The sequence below is a fragment of the Piliocolobus tephrosceles genome, chromosome 16 (genome assembly GCF_002776525.5).
Source record: "Piliocolobus tephrosceles isolate RC106 chromosome 16, ASM277652v3, whole genome shotgun sequence".
NCBI lineage: Eukaryota > Metazoa > Chordata > Mammalia > Primates > Cercopithecidae > Piliocolobus > Piliocolobus tephrosceles.
Genome location: NC_045449.1, coordinates 36870333 through 36891824, shown reverse-complemented (window position 1 = coordinate 36891824; position 21492 = coordinate 36870333). Strand labels below are relative to the sequence as shown.

Genomic DNA, 21492 nt, shown 5'->3' with positions numbered 1-21492 from the left:
CATTCGCATCCAAAATAGTACCCTAGTCTTTTCCTAGAGGACTTGTAGCTACAGTAAGTAGAGCTGTACCTAACTAACTAATGTTTTAATTTTTGGTAGTTTTCTTTTTTGTTTGTTTTTTAAAAAATAGTTGACAGGGATGTGCAAAAGGTTGGGATTTGCCATGCCTACCTTGACCCTTCCTCTCCTTCAGAGATCTCAGCGTGTAAACTTTGCACACTGAGGAACTTCGATCATGATATAATGCTCTGATACCGCCACACACCATCCGGGAGTTCTGAATTGGCTTTTTAGTTTTGCGATTTAAATTTTTTTTAGTACTTCACTTTCTTCATTGCACCTTACGTCTTCCAGCTCCTGGCACCTCCCTCAGCATACCCCACACCTGTTACCCCATAAACAGGGTGATTTCTGATGGCAATTGTGTGCCGGTCAACTAAAAAAACACTCTCTGGGGAGTATTTATAAAAAGACACCTCTGTCTTACGTTCGGTCAACAGAATGGAAAATCCACACCTGTTGTATTTCTCTTGTAGACAAGCGCTAGTCAGTGCTGGACACACCTGTAGATGCAGTAATGTTAATCCTTATGAAAGGGTAGTTTTCTAGATCAGAGATTTTTGTCTATTTTAGTTTTTGAAAAGTAATCTCTCATTTCTCAGGTGATGTTTAAAGGTAGGGAACGCAATGCAGACTTTTATTAGGTCTTTAAGCCACTGTAATAACAGCAGGAAATCCTCATATGTCTTTCTGGCTGGAACCCTAGGTAATGTAAGTCAGGGAACAAATGAACTATCCTCCGTGCTTCCCACTCCTCACCCCCACCTCCCTACTTTCCTCCAAAGCATTATTACTTTTTCCCCCTGCCCCCATGGCAGAAGTGAAAACAAAGCTCAGATTTACTTTTTAAAAGGAAAACATTTTAATATGAAAGCCAAAGCCTAGGAATAAATAACCGGTATCAATGTTTATCCTATCTGTGTTAAATTTTTACCCAAAGATTTGTGCCATTTGGAAATTGAATGAAAACCGACAACGGGAATATTTTCACATTTCTTACCTCCTCTTTTTATCTGTGTAGTCACTTTTTTCCTCCCTCACATCAGCCTGTTAGATTCACATGCTTCTGGGAGAACTGTTCTGAGTTCAAAACAGCTAGGCCCTGATTGAGCATCATGCGTTTTGCAAGTGTCTGATTTGGACTGGAGGCTGTTTTTCCATTTGGATTGAGGTTGGGGTAGGGGAATCCCCTAGTTGTTGCACTAGACTGCGACTACTTCTTTTATTCAGTAACTTTTTTGTGTGTGTTCTCCCTATGATGAGATTTCTTTTCCAATTTGGGTTTAGGTTGCTTATAGATTTTTACTCCCTGTTGTTTTTAAAATCCAGGTGGCTTTAGCTCACATGCTTCACTTTCTTTACTTAAAAAAATATTATTTTTTATCTTTTGAGGTATAACTACAGAACAGATGATCTTTTTGATTAATCCTGGGTAACTTTACTTTTGCTAAAATGAATTAATTAACTCAAGCAGAGCATTGTGTTGGATGTCTATGGGGAGTTTTTGGATGTTGTTGATTTTAAAAATTTTTGGAATCTCCTTCCCCTCCTGTGTTGTTTAGTTATCATCAGGGAGAAGAAATACCATCCAATTACCTACTGCTAGAGAATACTTACATTTCATTTTCAGGTTATGATTTTTTTCCCAGTGATAATGATGCTCCCATCTTTTCTCCCAGCCACGCATAGCAAATTAGATGCAGATACCATTTAATATTCAGTGTCTGGAAGAAGAAGCCCTTGCCTAAATAAGAATACATGAGATCTAGTTTATTAAGAGCATCACACACTGAAATGCATGGTGGGTCATTTCAGAAAGGCTAGCTAGCTATGTTAGTTATGTGATCTATTGGAGGGATGGTTAAGTTGAGATCAAAGTTTAGGAAACTTTTGAGTTGCCTGAGAAGTTACTGAAAGCTGGATTATAAGCCTGAGAAATGAGTGATGAATAATTAGGTGATTAATCATATATTTTTTCCTTTTCTTAAAGTACTTTATTGACTCCTGCTTTTCTGTTTTTTTCCCCAGATTGACCCCAAAGTTGCATTTCCTCGTCGAGCGCAACCGAAGGTAAGTAGGAGAATCAACAGTAGGATTTTAGCACTCAGAGATGTTTGCCAAGAATTTCAAGTTTCAAACAGCATTGGCAATGAACTGTTGAAGCCTGGTATTCACTGTTCCTTCGGGGTATCAGGACAGGCTGGGCAAGTAGTCCTGTGAGATAACCATGCGTCTCTAAGTTAGCCATCCCAAGGTGGCTTCTGAACATCCACCTGGGGGCAGGGACAAGTCTGATGCTTAGTGGGAGGACGTGGTTCCATCCACTGCAGTATTTTTCGCAGGTATTCTATTTATTTTTTAAGCATTTCCAAGATCATATCAGGAAAAGTCAAGCATTTCCTTGTGACTCTTTTGGAGGGTACTCTTTGAGGCTTCACAACTTGGAGTTTATGGAGAGGAATAGAGTTTAACTAAACAGCTGATCCTCTCTTGGATAAAGCAACTTCTTAGACCCATAAAGCCTTAAATCTGAGAGAGGAAGCAGTGGATATCTTGGTTTGTAGGTTGGTTGAATAAGTCAGGGCATACTTGAAACCAACAGTGCTTCTTATTTGTCCAAGTGCTGGTGCCTGGGTAGAGAAGTCCTAAAAATGTTGTAACCTTGTAGGAGTGGCACTACAAGACTTGCTTAAAGAATCAAGATAGGGCTTCACTTTTTTAGAAGTGTGTCGTTAACATAGTTTTCTCTGAGCTTGCCAGGTGTGGGTATGAGAACGCAGCTGCATGAAGCCTAAGATTAAATTGGAAGGGCTTATGGCTTACATGTTACGTTTACACTTTTTAGTTACTTTTTTTCTTCCCTATGTAGCTGCTGGAAGAAATGTTTTTTATGTATCTTCTGGATTTGTCATTCTTTTAGGGAAAGGGGAAAAGTTGAAGCTTGAGATTGTAAGTCGGAAGGGGTTGTGACTAGCAAATTCAGTTTATTTCTTTACGCATAGTTTCCCAGAAGTGGAACCTTTTCATTGTGTGAAGAGAGGAATGGTTTTGCACATTAATATAGAAAAAGTTGGTGATTGTGATGGTACTTTCAGGTCTGGAGCCTACCACTTGATTGATTGATTCCTTCCTTTCTTCCCTCCTTCCTTCCCTCTCTCCCTCCTTGTTCTCTTTCTTCTCCCTTTTTTAAAGATGGAAACACAGCTGTTTAAGTAAATGCAATGAAATATTTTCTTAAGGCATTTTTTTCCTAATGCTTAAGCAAATGATAGGAGTTAATGAACTAAAGAGATTAGGTTATTTCTGTACTTAGCACAAACTTTGGAATTGTCCTTATTGTTTTAGTTACTTCCCAAACTGTCTGTGATCCTTCACATTTCAGAGAGCTTCCCAGAGTTAGCAGTATTACCTGGGTTTGGAAGAATTGCTGTTTCTTCCATAAGTGTGAATCTTCAAATTTCCAGGTTAGTCATTTGATCACTCAGAGCTTGGATCAGATTACCCAAGAGGGAAGCTGGAAAAATCCCTTACTTGGTAAAACCATGGGTTTGACCTGTTTTTCTCTCCCCCTTGTTGTCCCCCTTCCTTAACTTTGTTTTTAAACGAGAAAAGCAATATTTCACTTTAATACACTCTGCAGCGATGCATTCAACTTGAAAATGAGACAGAATATTTCTCAAAGTTGTCAAAGTGTGCATTCCTTTCCCAGCCCTCAGCTCCACATCTGGAATGTTTGTAGGTGAATTGACACGAAACCAGTTGGGGGAGAGCATCTTTCCATGAGTTCTAGGGATTTAATAATAACACCTGACTGTGTATGACATACTTCACTTTACAGAGGACTTTGCTGTTCATTATCTCCATCTACATACCATCTCCTGGGGCATTTGGCTGTTGTCCCTGACCTTCTCTCAGTCTCAGTGTGCTCATCTGTAAAATAGGAGTGATGACAGTAGCTCTCCCAGAAGGTTTTTGTGTAGAGTAAAAGAGCATGGTCTGCGACAAAGGTCTTCGTCATTGTCATTACATAATTTTTTCTTGTCGGTTTTCTCATCACTGTTCTGGTTGTTGTCTGCAAGCGGGACAGCCTGGGTTCAGATGCTGATGGTGCCACTCCTTAGCTGTGTGAATTTGAACGATCGTTTAACTTCCTTGAACCTTCGTTTTTCCATCTCATAGAGTTTTTCTGCAGATTACATAAATTAATAAAGGTAAAGGGACTGAAAAAAAAAAAGACGAGTTGCATGGTAATGCCATAGAAGCGTTAACCTGCTATTTTATTTATTTGTTTGTTTGTTTATTTATTTATTTATTTATTTATTTATTTTGAGATGGAATCTCACTGTGTTGCCCAGGCTGGTCTTGAACTCCTGGGCCAAGCTATCCTCCCACCTCTGCCTCCCAGAGTGCTGGGATTATAGGCGTGAGCCACCGTGCCTGGCCTACCTGCTACTTTTTACTGCCGTTTTTATTAAGTCCTCACATCAACCTGTGAGAGGTTGAGTAATCGTAATGATACTAATTGAATTTATATGCCAGGCACTATTGCTGAGATTTTATTAACCCATTTAATCCTCACACAGCCCTATGAGGAGAGTACCAGTATGAGCTCATTTTATAAATGAGGAAACTGAGGCATGGATGGATGTCCAGGAGCCACACGCAGGCAACCTGGCTGTAGAACTGGGCCCTTCACCAATGTTCCATGCTATGGGGGTACCTCAGGGGATGGCCCCTCTGTTATGTGACAGGAGATGGGCTCGGAGAGGTCAGCAGGCTGTGCTGAGGGAACTATTGCCAGAGGCCCAGGACTTTGAAGTTCTGCGTTCCTGGGCCTAGGTGATTTGCCTTGCCCCATCATGTTATACCAGTGTGTGACACTGTCTTACATCTTTCCATCCGACCCCTCAGGCCATCTTTTCAGATGGTTCTGGAGTTGCTCAACCCCGGTGAGGCAACAGAGTAAATGCCAAGGTTGTATGGTGGTTGAGAATTGGGACAGGGTGGGGACAAAGTGTCTTCCTTGTCTACATTTATTTTCCAATAGAATTTGAGCCTGGTCACTGGGATTTCAGACTGGAGTTAGTGTTGGGGGCCAAAACCCGGCTGGCAGGAGCATAGAACTTTAAGTTGAGCCTGATTTATTTATCGTTTATCTCCCTTCAATAAAATTTCCGTGTTTTTGTGTTCAGGTCACAGTGGCAGAGGGAACCCTGCCCCTCCTCGTGGGCTGGGCGAGGAGCTTGTAAATGATATGTCAGTGTGTGTTTCAGTTAAAATGAGTTTCTCTGCTTTCTGGCTCTCCCTCCTCGCCAGAGAAATATTCCATGGAGGTGTTAAAACAAGACTAGTGGAAAGAAATGGTAACTTAAAATGAAAGAAAATCCATGGCAGTGAAGAACAGATTTCATCTTAGTACTGTCATAATATTCTCTAATGTATCAATAAATAAAAATCTGTTTAGACCAGAATTTTAATGAGTCACCAAAGAAAGATTTTGAATCCTGCAGTTTACGTATCCCCCTTTGTGGTGTAAATGTTCACATCTTAAGTGAAGTAGAGTGGGGAGACTCTTCGGAGACTAGAGGCTGTTAATTAGTGAAGTGTATTTTGATCAGGGCAAGAAGACTGGTTCATTTTATATCTTCCTATTTCTCTGGATGATTATTTCATTTTGTAAAATATGTAAGAGTTCCCCCCCTTATCTTTTTAAAAATTAAAATGGTCGTGCTCCTCTAAAAAGATGACTTAATTTGAAGCCTTCGGAGACATGAGGATGATGAAGATCCATCATTCCCTACTCTTTCTTTGCTCCCTTTGGACTGGAGTGTTGGCTGTCTGGAAGAGTTTTGCTTGAGCGCGTGGGTTCTTTTCTTGTGTGTGGAGGAACCAAGAGACTCCTTAGCATCTTTCAGCAAGAGTGAGGTCTGGGTGTACTCACCATCTGTCTTAATTATCCTCGTGTATAAGAAAACATTCCCACCTTTTCCCAATTGCCATTTCCTTCCTTAACTTTTAGAGGCCAGAACCTTATCTGTTGATGCAGGGAGATCTCACTTCTTTAACCTATTTCTAGTTGCCTTCAGTCACAGCGGGGTGGCCAGGGGCAAGTCACTTAAACCTCCCCAAGGCTCAGTTTCCTCCTCTGTAAAAGAGGGAGAATTACAGTACTCATCGCATGCTGTTGTTTGGAGGATAAATGCAAAATTCTTCACTGAGAGTCTGGCATAAAATAGCACCCCGCAAATACCTGTTGATCTTATTATTATAGGATTATTATTTTTATGATTATTATTTTTAAGATGGAGTCTCACTTGGTCACGCAGGCTGGAGTGCAGTGGTGAGATCTTGGCTCACTGCAACCTCCACCTCCTGGGTTCAAGCAATTCTCCTGCCTCAGCCTCCCAAGTAGCTGGAATTACAGGCACCTGCCATCATGCTTGGCTAATTTTTGTATTTTTGTAGAAATGGGGTTTCACGATGTTGACCAGGCTGGTCTTGAACTCCTGACCTCAGGTAATCCACCTGCCTCTGCCTCCGAAAGTGCTGGGATTACAGGCGTGAGCCACTTCGCCCGGCCGGAGAATTATTTTAATAGAATTAAAAAAAAGTACAATGGTGAAATGACTGAAGGAAAATCTTAATTGGAATGTAAGCTCTCTGAGGGCGGGGAACTGTTTAGTAACTAAATGAATGAACTGAATCCAGCCTGCCTTTTTCCCTGTGGAGGCAGCTGCTACCCAGTAAAGTTACGTTGGTTGCTTCAGGTCCACAGTTAGATTGTAGCAGGGCTGAGCTAGCAGCTGGGTTTTCCTGTTCCCCTCTTCTCCTCTGACGTGGCTTCAGGGCCCTGGAAGGTTCTCTGCTAAGCACGCATCCAGATGGGTGCAATGGCAGCCCGAGCGTGTATACGCACACCTCCTGTTCTGGGGGAGTGGTTTCTTGGCAGCTTCTCAAGGGCGAAGGGTGAGTTTTCGGCATCTGGCCTTCCCTTGCTGCTGTGGGTCGGGTCATTCTAGCATCTTGCCATCTTGGATGTTCTGCAGCTGTCATCTCGGCAGCCACCGTGAACCGGCCTGCCAGTGGGTTTTCTCGTTCCCAGCGAGGATATGGTGGTGTGTCTGCAGCCCTTTTCCACAACAGCGAGGACTTGGGAGGATTAGTGGCTTAGCTTCTTTCTTGTCGGTGAGCACTGCTCCTTCCTGTGTTCCAAGTCAGTAGCAGGTGTCAGCCCAAGGAGGAGGGGCACCTTGTCCTACAAATGTCCTTTCCCTGGATTTTGCTGTTCCTCACATGCTTTCATTTCATTGTTAAGGTCAGTCTCCTAGGACTACGAAGCTCCTGTGTTCTGTGTCAGATGATTTTTGGCAGACAGGTGAGCCTCCTCTGCTGCCTGGGAAGGGAGGAGAAGGCAGTCTCGGAGGAACCAGCTGACCATCTCAGGTGCCCCTTGGGGCGGCGTCCATTCTTCGTGTCCTATTTTGTATTTTTAAACCCGAACAATCTTCGGCCGAAAGCCCCGAGAAGACACAGGGGAGATGTAGTTCATCATCTCTGTCTTCCCGTTTGATCTAATGTGTTCATTTAACAAGAGCTGGGTTAATCCTTGTTAATTGCCAACTCTGTGCATGCACCCACTTTTGGAGGGATTCAGGATACACTCAGTGCTTCCTGATGCGCACAGAACACAGTCTCAATGTCTTAGCTTGGTGCTTAGGTCCTTCAAAATCTGTTCCGGGGTGTTTTCCACCTTCTCTCTCAATTCTTCTGGTTTTTGCTGCCTTGAAACTGAATGCTCACCCTTCTCTGAGAAACCTGTCATTTTGCAGATTTCCCTCTCTGCACTGCCCTCCCTTTCTCTGTACACAGCAGACCCCTCTTTGAAAGCCCAACTGCATCATTATCTTTTCCACGAAGCTGTCCCTGTCCCTTTGTGGAAACAGTCATATTTCTTTGGATTTCCACAGCACTTACCTTTTCTTTGGTTAAGCCCCTTCCAACAATAATAAATTAGCAAAAACTTATGGAGCACATACATCTGTTGCGTGTTGTGCTAGGCATTCACTCATTCATTCATTCATTTATTCACCAAACAAGCACCAACCATGTGCCAGATACTGTGCAAAGTTCTGGGGATAGTGTGGAGAATACGACAAAGTTCCTGCCTTCACCAAACTTTTGCTCTAGTGGGGCAAATAGGCAGTGAGCAAACAGATAAGTATATAACATGCTGTCGGGTGTGATCACCAAAGCCAGGAAAGAGTGATGGCAGGAGTGGGGTGGGCCATTTACTTCGTACAATCAGTTGCCACTTTCAGTAGTTCAGAAATTATTTACCAAGTTTTTGCTCAGCATCAGGGACTGTGTTATGCACTTTGTTCTGAGTTTTACGATATTTAGGTTCATGCCTTATCTCCTCCATTGGAGACAAGCATATTTTACTACTACTACTACTACTACTACTAAAATAAAAACCCCAACCAGGTGCAGTGGCTCACGCCTGTAATCCCAACACTTTGGGAGGCTGAGATGGGTGGATCACGAGGTCAGGAGTTCAAGACCAGCCTGGCCAAGATGGTGAAACCCCGTCTCTACTAAAAATACAAAAATTAGCCAGGCATGGTGGCAGGCATCTGTAATCCCAGCAACTCGAGAGGCTAAGGCAGATAATTGCTTGAATCTGGGAGGTGGAGGTTGCAGTGAGCCGAGATCGTGGCACTGCACCCCAGCTTGGGTGACAGAGCAAGACTCCATCTCAAAAAAACAAACAAACAAAATACCCCATCCTTAGCCCTTACTTTGTGCTTTTGTACATCATGGACTTCCATTTAGGTAAAGGGAATGAAAAATGACAGAAGAAACACAATTCTCATCTTTAAGGATGTTAGCTCCAGGTTGGGAGGAGGTGGTGACCTGTGATACTGGAAAGGATGGGATAAGCCCAATAGAATAGATAGGAACAGCGTTTTGAGGAAGGGCAATCTAAGCTTCTAGGAAGAGGTGGTCTTTGCCCCAGATCTTGAAGATCAGGTAGGAAGGAATAATGGCAGGAACACTGTTCTTCCTTCCTGCTAGGAACTAGGAAGATCAGGGTATGCAGCTGTGTGGCAAAGGGTATGTGCTGCAGAGTTTTCTGGCATGAGGCTTGCAAAGTAAGTTGGAGCCAGTTTGTAGAAGGCCTCAAGGACCCGACAAAGCAAATGGACAGGTGCTGGGGAACCTGTTGTGTGTCTGTGCGGGTGTATGGGGGTGCTCCATGGGATGTTCTGAGCTCATTCGGACCCGTATAGAAGCTGGGGTCACTGATAGGATCATGGCTGATGCAGTTGCCTGGAGAACTTCCACCCTGGGCTTGTGGCTTAAGTTTAATTCAGACTATGTTCTCTCTGGTCAGAGTCTCTCTTGCCATAGGCTCTTCTTCTTCAGGAGTAATGCTCTTGGCAGATGCCACCTCTACCTTTGGGGGTGTGTGGCCGCTTACAAAGAGCTCTCTCATTCTCTTGTTTCTACCTTCTATCCTCTCTTCTTTTCCTCGTTAACAAGGGACTATGATAGAGATACAATTCCAAAGTTCTGTACTTTGTCCTTGTTTAAGCTGTGACCATGACCTCACCATGTGTAGACAGTGAGATACCATTTCTCGATGTGAACATCACAGATTGCCTGTATAACACCAGTGTGTGTGTCCTGTGGCTCAGAGCAGTCTGACCTGTGACTTCATAGATGGTATCCGCTTGGGGTCGCCTTTGGCTGAGCGGCTGGTTGGTGAAGACTATGCGTTTTTGAAATCATGATCTCTGCTTTCCGTGTGGTATGAGGTGCTCAGGTGTGGTCTTGGGGCTGAGCACCCTGTGGTGCGTTGTAGCAGCAACCTCACTTGGTCGGTACAACTGGGACAGATGTCCCACTGGGTCCAGAGTAGAATAAGATATCCTCAATGCTTCCTTCTTTTGAAGATAAAGCACCAGGCTTCCAACAATCTGGAATGTTAGCCTTAGGGTGGATGCCTGGCTGCTATCCTGCTTTATCTTAGCTGTGAAATTTTGAGTAGTTAAAAAGAAAAATCCGAATTCAGAATAATGACTGTCATTTATTGTGAGTTTATATATTATAGGCAAGTACTGAGACTATATACTTAATCTTCTTTAATCCTTACAACAATCCTTTGAAAGAGTTGGTATTATCTCCGTTTGACAGGTGGGTAAACTGGGGCCTGAGAGGTCAAACAGCTTTCTAGAACCACAGAACTAGCAAGGGTCAGAGTTGGCCTTTGGACCAAAGTCTCTCTGAATCCCAAGGCTTTGTTCTCCTCTCTGCTAAGCCGTGCTGCATCCAACATGAGTGGGCAGAATTGAGGTTGCCACTTTGCCTGATGGCTGTAAAATGCTCAGGCTGAGGATTAGAATTTGTGATATTCTAGCTGGAAAGCTTCAGGTTAATTTTTGTTACCTGTTTTCTGAGAGCCTGTTTAGCATAGGTAAGTGCCACTTACCAGCTATGGCATTTTAGACAAGTCACTTAGTGGTTTTGCCCCTCCACTTTCACCTGTTAAATGGGATAGCACCCGTCCCTCCATTGGAGAACTGCTAAGGGTAAGATGGACTGAGCTAATGCATATGCATGGCCTAGGGTGATAGCTGCACTTTGCGGGTATAGTATAAGCATTCATCATCTGTTACTGTCCCCGAAAGATGGCCTTGCCTCCATCATCAGAGGACCTTATAACCGAGCAGCTTGTGGGTTGAAGGGCACTGTTGCTCCTTTCTAGGGTGAGGGATAGAACAGTACATTGAGATGGGAAAATTCTGTGTCAGTGGGAAAATTCTGTGTCAGTGGCTTGGCCTGCTCGTGGGGTCCTGGTTCTCGAGGCGAGATAGCATGCAGCCTTTATCTTGGGGATGCTTGATGGGCATTAGGAATTCATTTCCTTTTCCGTATCTGATGCCTGTGTTTTTGCTGCCTCTGAGAGTAAAGTCCCGGAGAGCAGCTAGGGAACAGCTGAGACACTGCTGTGTGAGAGGTCTCCCCATGAGTCTTCTCTCTCCCTGGACTGGTCTTTATCTGCCCGGGGGTAGCTTTACCAATGACTGATCTGAAAGCATCACATTCATTTATTTGTCACTGGCTGTGACAGGCAAGTTAATGCTAATGGATTCTTTTTTTAGCCTGTTGTCTGGGATGAGTTTCTCTCAAACGTCCTGAAATCTAAGGCATTAGGAGAATGTGTAACTTTTATGGCAGGGGAGGATTTATAAGATAAATAGGGTTTTGTGTGCAAGGACCTTAAATTTAGGTTAGGGGTATGAGCAGCCAAGGAGCGGGGGTGTTGGGCAAGCACAGAGTCTTCTTTTTAAGAAATCCATTCAAGAGCTCTAAATTGCTGTTTCTGTTTCAATTATGTGACAATTTCAAGGGTTTAGAAAAATCTAATAAAATGGTCTTGATGATGCATTCTGGGGAGAGAGTGCTTCAGAAGATCTAGGAGAATAAATTCCTTAGGGGTCAAGAGATTCTCGTTCCTGCCACCTTGGGCCTTCCTTCGTCTGGGTTTTTACATTTTTATTGTTTTGAAGGGCAGAAAACGGTGTAGGAATGTATTCAGGGCTTCATCCATACCCTCCACCGAAATGAATTATTCTCTTTGGGCAATTGCAAAATAGACGGGCCACTGCAATTTTTTTTTTTAAGCTGACATATTGTAAACGACTTTCAGAGCATGATTTGTGTGTGTAGTGATGTTGAATAAAGCACCAAAGAAAAGAAACTGGAGGAGGGGCAAGAGTGAGGAGGGAGGCCCGATGAAAGTTTTTTCTTTTCTGCCATCAAAGCTTTTGATAGTTTCCTAAAGCACAGAAGTTTACAATGGAAGCGGGCTTTTGGGCCGCCTAGGGGAACAGAGTGCAGAAAGACCTAGTGTAGCAAAATGTGATGCTGAGTGACATTAATGAGGTGACCGCTCTGGTGGGAGGGAGGCGAGGAACCAGCCAAGTAGCAGTTCCCATGACTTGCCCTCAGCTGAGTGTTCCCTTCTGCATGCTTGCGTGGGTGCCTGTGTGTGTTTGTGCATGCACAAGTTGTGTCTCCTAAGTCTTCAGATGGAATTTTTAACACCAAAATTTGGTGTTAACTGTGTTACTGTGTTTGGTTTACTGTGCTGTTCTCCACCCTAAGGAGGCCCTGAATGTTGAGTTTTGTCCTTTATTCCCACCTGCTTGAAAAGTAAAGTTTTCAACTTAGAGGCATTTTGTTTTTACTTTCTGGATACCTGCTGGAGCCCGACTGGGCGGCGTGTCAGGCCAACATCACAGAGCTGGGCACTGTTGGAACACCAAACCAAGAGTGTGAAAAGTCAATATTCTCATTTCTGAAATGAATTCCAGGGAGACGGGAAAAGAAAACCTGTTGGTGTACAGATCCCGCCCCTCCAAAGGCCCTAGATCGATAACACTTCATATTGGTGGCATAAATGAAACATGGCAACAACTGCTTCTTAAATATTTTAGTGTCTTGGAAAGTAATCCGTATTTCCACGTTGCTCTTGTGCAAGAATTTCCAGTTACTCAAGAAAAGCTGCAACATCGCGGGTAGAAGAAGGTGAAAAACCTGGGTCTTGCTGATTTCCTGGATAGGAGTTTGAGAGTACCTGATTCAGTTGTGAACTGGTTTCGGAAAGGAAGCTAGTATTTTCATCCCATTCCTCGCCACGGCATTAGAGTGACCATTCTAAACAGTACTGGTCAAGTGTTTGGAAAACTGCTGCGACATCTGAAGAAAAATAACCAGATGGGGCCTGGGGTATAGTGGAATGGGTGGAAACACAGTGTGTATTTACTGATACGCTCTATTTTTTAAATCCCTTTCAACTCAGTTCCCTCTGGGATGTCTCTCAACTGTGTCCTTTTTGTAGCTAGAGGCAAACAAACAAGCAAAAAATGTTTCAACTTTCAGATATACTACTTAATAAAAACTAACTAGTGGATTCACCCTGTCTTCTACCTGGGGAAAAAGGATCCAATTAGGATGCTTGCACCTAGGAGAGAACTGGCCTGTGAATCTCCGCAAGATTGCTACATGTATATGTTTCCTCTTCTGTTTTCCAAAGCAGATAATTGGTTTTAGCAAGAACTTCTGACTTGATTAGGGGGCCCTTAGGAAATTAAAGTGTGTTTGAATTTCACAAGTATAATTTTAATTATACAAATTTTGCATTTTTCACTAGGGAGCCAGGTTCAGAACTTGTTTTCCTGTACTAATAGGGGTAGTAAAGCTGATTATGGCAGAATGCCTTACTTAAATTGCTTTGAAAATAAAAATCCTTGGATTTGATCATTGTTTTTCCCTGCAGTACACGATGTTCAGGTTAATGTCCACACACGTCCCATATTCTTGTTAAAAATGATTTTTTTTTTTCCACTGGATTCACACAACTGCAGAACAGACTGACATAGTGGGGGTGTGAGTTGGGGGGGGGACCTCATTATGAATTTTCCTGCTGCACTTGCTGAAAGAATTCAATTAAAGTTCTTTTGAGCACAAGTCCTGCCTGGGCAGCGTGCGTTTGGCAGGCCGTCGCCTTAGCATGTTGTGATTGCCTTTATCGCCACATCATCCTGTTTGCTCAAAGCCTGTGCATTTGCGGCATGAGCCCTCCAAGCGGCCCCTCTGCAGCATGACCCCAGTGGATTAGAGTAGAAGGTGCCGTGGAAACAGTCACCAGGGTCCTTCTCCAAGGTGAAGAGATGGTGGAGGGAGGATGATCAAACCCCCTTGGACATCTCAAGAGAAGGACTGATTGTGTTCATGGGAAATGACCATTTTTTTTTTTTTTCAGGGCTATCCAGACAAAACCCCCAAGTGTCGCGGGGGAAGTGCTCTGAGAGTTTGAACTCAAGCATCCTCAAATGTCTACCCCTGTGTGGGGCTCTAAAAAGCTTTCTAGAGACCTGCTCCTGGGGCCTTCGGGGCCTTGTCTCAGATATTGACAGGAGAGATTCAATAGAAGAATTTGTTCATAATAGAGAAATCGTGAAACTAGCTTGTGAATGACTTGATGCCACATAGGCTGGGGGCTCAGAATATGGGAAAACAAAGCTGCAAATAGAGGCTGGATCCCACCTACCCTGTCACCCTGCATTTTACACATTGAAGTAAAATGTTATTTTTACCGTCGTTATTTTTATTACTTTCTCTCCAGGTGTTCTAGCTGAGCATTTAAGAGCATGGAATCTGGAACCAGACTTTCAATCCTTGCTCTGCCACTGGAGCTGTGTGACCTTGAGCAAGCTATCTAAATATTCTGTGCCTTTGTTTTGTCATCTGTACAATGGAGATGATGATGGTATCACCTTCATGGGGTTGTCATAAGGATTATGGGACTTAACATAATAAAGGGCTTAGAATGGTGTCTGCAACAAAGGAAGTGTATGGGTGTGTGAGTTGTAGGGTTGTTTGAAAGGATCACGTCCTGTGGCAGGATTGGGTAAGTGCTCCATGCCAGCCTTACGTAGTAGTTGAACTCTAAGTACTGCTGTCTTCTGCTTTACATATTTTTCCTTAAGTAGTGTTTGAGAAATACAAAAGAAGACACACACACGTGGTTGTGTGTTTAAGTATATGAATATATATGACTTGGATAGAATTGCAGTGTAATTTGGATTCAGACAAATTCATGTGCCGTAACAAAGTGTGTGGTTTGTTGGCAGCACTTTGGACTCAGAGGGACCCAGTTTGAAACTTGATAACTGCCATTAACTCTGTGACTTTATGAAGGTGTCCCAGCCTTTCTGGGCTTCAATTCTGCACTTAAATAAAGGGGAATAATAGAGTTGTGGGGATTAAATGAGCCAGTGTAAATAAGGCACCTGGCGTATGGTGGTACTGAGAAAATGGGAATTCTTTTCTCCATAACCAGCAAAAGAAACATTTTAAAGCCATCTTGAATATGGGAAAGACACAAAGTGTTCTGTTCTTGCTGGTGATGAGAGTATCTGAAGTTAGTTGATAAGTCCTTAGAGGTCTGAGTAGAGAAAAGCAGGCCATAAAAGAGGGTGGTGTTGTCCTTAATCCACACGCCAAAGAGCTGTTTTAGCAGCTTCATTTCACAAAACCTGCATTTTCAAGGGCAGGAAAATCATTTCACTTAGGAACCTTAGATGGTGTCCCCAGCCTTTGAAGATGCCTTTGTTCCTTTGACACTGGGTGGGAACTGGGAGCACAGGGCTGGATGGTCTAAGAGAGGGAGTAACTTCAGAGACATGAAAGAGCCCAAGCTGGGAGGGAGCGAGGGAGAACGTTGGGATCGGGGGCAAGGGTTACTTTTTCATAGAACCTTTTGCTTGGGGATACGGAATAGTAGGTTTTGATCTACAAACCCATGAGTGCTGTCCTGTGAGTGGGAAGAAGGTTGGTAGAGCTCAGGAAATGAACACAGTTCCCAGTCATTGGCCTGGGAGATGCTGACACTCAGACCTATTGTCGGAGCTGGGAAAGCCCCCAGATGCCTTGGGGCATCCCCTGTGTGTGGGTCCCCTTCGCTTCATGTCCATTGGGTGGAGTTTACCAAGTATTGCTGGGAATGGGGAACAAGATCATGATTAGAAGTGGATCCTGGGCAGGGGATGGGGTGCGTGTGAACGTTAGTGTGTAGAGGGTGGAAAGGGAAGGAGAGAAGGGGTGGCCGGGAGGAGGGAAATAGCAGTAGATTACATTGACTAATTATAGGGAAAAAGCCATATTTGCTGCTCCATTAAGTGATCACTAGGCTATGAAGCAGTTTATTGTAATTAATGCAGAAACAGCAAGTAAGTGTTGAGTTTGGAGTGGAGGGTCTCCAGGAGCCCCTCCCTCCTTCAGTTCTCTGTGATCACTGTCTCCCTCCCCTCCCTCAAGTTCATTATCCTTGGAGAGAAAGAGTCTTGGGGGAGCATATTTTTGGGAAGGGCTGTGTAGCACAGTCTTGGACCAGTTTTCTACTGGTTTCTTTTGACAAAGAAAGATCTTTTACCTGACCTCCTTCAGAAGATTCTGTAGGGGTTTTTACGTTTTCTAAGGCTGAAGGAGGAGGGACAAACCCATGTCATCATTGCTATTCTTGCCACAATCGTTTTAATTTCAGCACATGAAAGTGGCAGGTTACACATCCAAGTCCATCGAGTTATGGGCTGTGCGGAGTTGTGATTGCTTTCCTTGATGATTTCTTGTTCAAATCAGCAGTGCTCTTAATTTTCCAGATGAAGTAAAAAGAAAATTGGAGACTCCCCTCCCGCCTGGCGTCTCTTCATCCAAGGTTTCCTGAGCATGACTCTGATTTGGAGGGTTAATATTAATTAGGAGCCAGTTTAGACCTCAGTTGCTTGATGAGGTAGCTTCGACTGTTGTCACGAATGCGGTTCCTTTTTACATGTGCCTGCTTTTGGTGAAAGTTTCTGGGTTTAAAAGCCAAAGGAAGAAATATGCAGAGAAAGATAGAGGAAGGGCCAATTATTAAAGAAGTGCAAAGCATTCTCCTAGAACTTGAGGGAGGAACAAGACCAGAGAGACTGGGTGGGTGTGGGTTCTGAGCTACTACCTTTCCCAGTGTGCTGCCTCTGCTGTTGCCTCAGTTTCCTTTTTTGTAAGTGAAGGTCATCTCTAGCTTCCTAAAAGGGCCATGACTCATTTCCTTGGTTTCCAAATTGGGTGACGCTGGAATTTCTCTGAGGCAAGTCCCTGGTGAGTGCCAGGTAATGGAGGCGCCTCATTTTTGTGCTGAGGTTCAAGGTTTCCTGGCTCCCAAGTTTTCCCAGAGCTGACTCGGTCTCCTGGGGGACAGTGACAGAAAGGATGAGACCAGAGAGAGTGAGTGAGCCCCACTGCACAGTCAGGGGAAAGGAGACCTGGAGAGGAAGGGACCTGCTCTCCTTGGGTTATATCATGTTAGGAACCTTTCTTCCACGGACTAGGGGTTTGGGTTGGTTTTCTTTTCTTTTCTTTTCTTTTTGAGACGAAATTCTGCTCTGTTGCCCAGGCTGGAGTGCAGTAGTGTGATCTGGGCTCACTGCAACCTCTGCCTCCCAGGTACAAGTGATTCTCTTGCCTCAGCCTCCCAAATAGCTGGGATTGCAGGCACCCGCCACCATGCCCAGCTAATTTTTTTTGTATTTTTAATAGAGGCGGAGTTTCGCCACCTTTGGCCAGGCTGGTCTCGAACTTCTGACCTCAAGTGATCCACCTGCCTCAGCCTCCCAAAGTGCTGGGATTACAGGCATGAGCGACCACGCCAGGGCTGGTTTTCTTTTTGACAGGGTGGTTTGGGTCATGAGGACTGAGTACGGCCGACTATGGGTGTGAACGTTCCAGTCCTAGCGGGAGAGACTTGACTTCTGTCTCTTGGTCTCTTAGCCCAATGCTGATGTGCTGAACATGACCTCAGGCACTTTGCCTTGCAGCTCCATGTTTCAGTTTCCCCATCTGTAGATGGGAAGAATGAAGGCATGTGGTGGGAAGCAGGGCTGATTAGGGCTTAAGAGAAGAGGCTTAGGAGGCAGACAGTCGTAGGGTTACTTTCTGGCCTAATAGTTTCCTAGCCGCTTGGCCTTGGGGAGTTCACTCAACTTTGTTAGTCCTTAATTTCCTGATATGTAAAATGGGAGAATACAATACGAGCATCTACCTGACAGGATTGTTGTAATGTTTACAGGAGACAGTGTTCATAAAGTACAGTGCTTGGGAGGTGGCTAGCACATTATTCCTGGGGGCTACTTCTACTGTTAACAGCTCCATAGTGATTTGACCAAAGGTTTCTGGGAGTTGAGCTAAGACGCAGACTAGAAGGGACCACATTGAGAAAACATTTGAGGCTGGCTGCAGTGGCTCACGCCTACACTCTGGGAGGTGGAGGTGGGAGGACTGATTGAGGCCAGGAGTTGGAGACCAGCCTGGGCAATACGGTGAGACCCCTTTCTACAAAAAATGCGAAAATTAGCCAGGTGAGGTGGTACATGCCTGTAGTCCCAGCTACTCAGGAGGTTGAAGTGGGAGGATCTCTTGAGCCTGGGAGGTTGAGGCTGCAGTGAGCTATGATCACGCCACTGTACTCCAGCCTGGGCAACAGAGCAAGACCCTGTCTCTTAAAAAGAGAGACAAGGAAAGAAAACATTTGAACTCCACAGATTGACATTCTGATTTGAACAGTTTCCCATAGAGGGAGAATTGCAGCGAAAGAGGCAAGGCCTGCCCAAAATGCGTGGTCTGGAACTTAGGTGATGAAGTGCCCTGCACCACCCAGCTTCGAGGAGATGGGGACTGGGGTTTCCCCTTGCTTGACATCTTAACCATTTCACTGCAGGAGAAGGGGAGGAGGGACAAGAGGACGACCAATCCCCAAGGGACACGGAGACCCACATTAGGTTTTGGAACGCACGCCTGGTACTATCTGAATTTAAAAGCTTTGCTCAACTGAGGCAGAGCTGATCAAAGGTCATTTGCTGTTTTAGAGTGTTCCTACGTGTGTTCTGTCTTTTTATTGCTTCCATTCCCACTAAGACCTCCATCCTCCCACTGCCCCCCCCCCCCCCTTGGGGTGCGTGGGGAGGTTTTTTTTTTTTTTTTTTTTTTTTTCATTTTAAGTTCCGGGATACATGTGCAGGATGTGCATGTTTGTTACAAGGTAAATATGTGCCATGGCAGTTTGCTACACCTATCAACCCATCACCGAGGTATTAAGCCCTACATGCATTAGCTGTTTATCATGATGCTCTGCCTCCCGATGAGATGGTTTTAAGTCGGCACCAGCACCTGTTTCTCATGTCTTGTGTATGCAGCAGGAACTGTGAACTGGGGGCAGGTCCACGCCCTTTGGCCCCTGCAGACGTCGAGCTGTGGACGCCAGTGCTTGCGCGGAGAGCCGGTGTCTGTTGGCTGTATCTCAGCTTTCTTTTCAGGGCGTACCTGATACAGGTGTTCTGGTGGGAAAAGCCATAGCACTTGTTGTGAACTATTATTGTTAATCTCTGGAAGGGAAGGTGGAAAGGGGAATCTACACCAGTGAGCACAACACAGGCCGCGTATGGACAAACATGAGGTCGCTCGGCTTGCTCTTAGGCCCAGAGAAGACAGAATCAGATATTAACCTATCCTCTGACTGCTCGCAGGCTAGCAGGGAGGCGGATGTAAAAACCAGGATGTGAGCTAGAGGGGACTATGGCCGTGCACAGGAGGGGCACAGAGGACAAAGCAAGCACGGCAGGCTTCATGGAGGAGGCCTCATGAGCTGAACCTTGAGAGAGAGGAGATCCTCCAAGTTGAGGGAACTGTGGGAGCAGTTAGACAGCTTGGCTTTTGGGGGGTGTAGCACATTGTTCCTTATAGGCTGGGGTATCATGTGCAGAGGAGAGCAGAGCGAAGATTGATTTGCTCATTATGCAACGAACGTGTGGAGCTCTAGTCCTGAACCAGGCTCAAAGCTGGGGAATAGCAACTCAGTCTCTGCCCTTGTGGAGTTTGTGGCTGGCAGGGACATGTTCATTAAACAATTTATTGCATGATTCACTACTTTTCTTTTTCTTCTTTTTTTTTTTTTTTTGAGACAAGATCTTGCTCTGTCTCCCAGGCTGGAGTGCAGTGGCACAATCAAAGCTCACTGCAGCCTTGAATTCCTGGGCTCAAGCAGTGCTCCTGCCTCAGCCTCCCAAGTAGCTAGGACTGCAGGCACGCATCACTGTGCCTGGCTAGTTTTTAAAATTTTTTGTAGAGGTGAGTATCTCACTTTGTTGCCCAGGCTGGTTGAACTCCCCTGAGCTCAAGTGATCCTCTTGCCTTGGCCTCCCGAAGTATTGGAACTACAGGCATGAGCCACAGTGCCTGGCCTGATTCATGATTGAAGTACCATTACCATAAATGCTTGGATGTTAAACATCCATACATTGGATGTTAAAAGGATCATAACAGAAAAACCAGGTGTCCTTTGGGTTTTGGGAAGGCTTCCTGGAGAAATAACATTGAGGCTGAGCTTGACGTAGGGAGGGAATTACCAGAGTGCATTTCATGTGCTGAGGGAAGAGAGGGTGGCTGGAATGCAGAGAGTGAGGAGGACAGGGGGAGAGGCGAGGCCACACTTGTGTTGGCGGGGATAAAAATTCTTATCCTAGGAGGGGTGGGCAACCCATCCATTGAAGAGTTTAAAGGATGGGATGGGAAATGATCAGGTTTGCATTTTGAAAATATCTCTCTGACAGTCTACATGAAAAGTGGCTTGTGGGTACCCCAGGGGGCTATGGGTAAGTAAGTTGTTGCAGTGATCAGTAAGTAAGTTGTTGCAGTGATCCACTTGAGGAAGGATGGCTGCTTAGCTGAGTTCTTGGAGGTAGTGATGGAGACCAGCAGATGGATTTGAGATGCATCTGAGAATCGGAGCAGCAGCTTGGTGGTTTGGTTAGCTGAGGAGTAGGAAGTGTTAAAAGTGACAGGCAAATTTGACTTCTCATTGATGTGGGCAGAGCCCCCAACCCCCACCTCCTTGCGATTGAGAGTGTTGGCCCATGCAGGAGACAGGCAGGGCAGGTGTGCCTGGCTCAGGGGGTTGAGTGTAACCCCTTGGCTGGTGATCGACGTACTCTTAATGACGGATCCCTGTTGGTAAACTTGTTTTTGAGCTTGCATTGTATACGTATTTATTTATAAATGACATACATATACTTCTGTACTAAAATAGCATGTTCCTAATAAAGCAAATAATTAAAAATAAAATAGGATGAGAAAAAAAGCTAAGCACACATAAACATTTTAATCTTTTTCTTCCAAACTCTACTTTGGGGACCACTACTTTTGGCCATGGGGAGCCCTGAATGAGTTTTAGGGTGGAGGTGGCCAGGTCACATGGGTGTTGAGGAACGAGCACTCTGCAATCCAGGGGCTCTCCCGTGAGTTCTGCCCAGGCCAGGGGCCCAGGGAGGAGGTGCTCTTGCAGTCTTGTCGTGTGTGGCCTGGCGAGTCAGGGACGTGAAATTGTGGCATAATTGCTATCCCCCCAGAAGTGATGTTGGTAATGGCATGCCAGGTGTGTGAGGGCTTATTGGTGTTTGATGTTTGCTAGTCTGTGTGTGCTCAACCTATGGGAATATGGCAAGGCCCGCTCCCGTGTGGTCCAGCAGGTTCCTGTCTAGAGGGCCGAAGGCCGTAGTTAGCCAGGGAGAGCCTGATCTTCTTAAGAGAGCATCACGTGAGGGATATAGTGTCAGTTCTCAGCACCTCTACTACCTGCAGTGCCATCAACAGCCAATTCTGAGCTCACGTGGGCCACTCTTCCCCTTTTTTCTGGTGGATTGATAATAATACTTCCCTACTGAACTCCAAAGACTGAAAATGATGCAAAGTGAATTGTTTCTATCTTTGCAATCCAAACGTTCCTCTTCGTTTACTCTCCAAATCCCTTCCAGCAAATTGGTATTGCCACTC

The 21492-nt window shown here is 44.8% G+C and overlaps 1 protein-coding gene across 4 annotated transcripts in view; it reads left to right on the top strand.

Annotated features, from left to right (window-relative positions):
- The window catches only part of MSI2 (musashi RNA binding protein 2), a 436670-nt gene that overhangs the window by 3544 nt on the left and 411634 nt on the right, over positions 1–21492 (top strand). For all 4 annotated transcript variants that reach the window (XM_023204578.2, XM_023204577.3, XM_023204579.2 and 1 more), the window contains exon 5: positions 2089–2130. In XM_023204578.2, coding sequence (XP_023060346.1) covers positions 2089–2130 — 42 coding nt within the window. The remainder of the gene's footprint in view (positions 1–2088; positions 2131–21492) is intronic.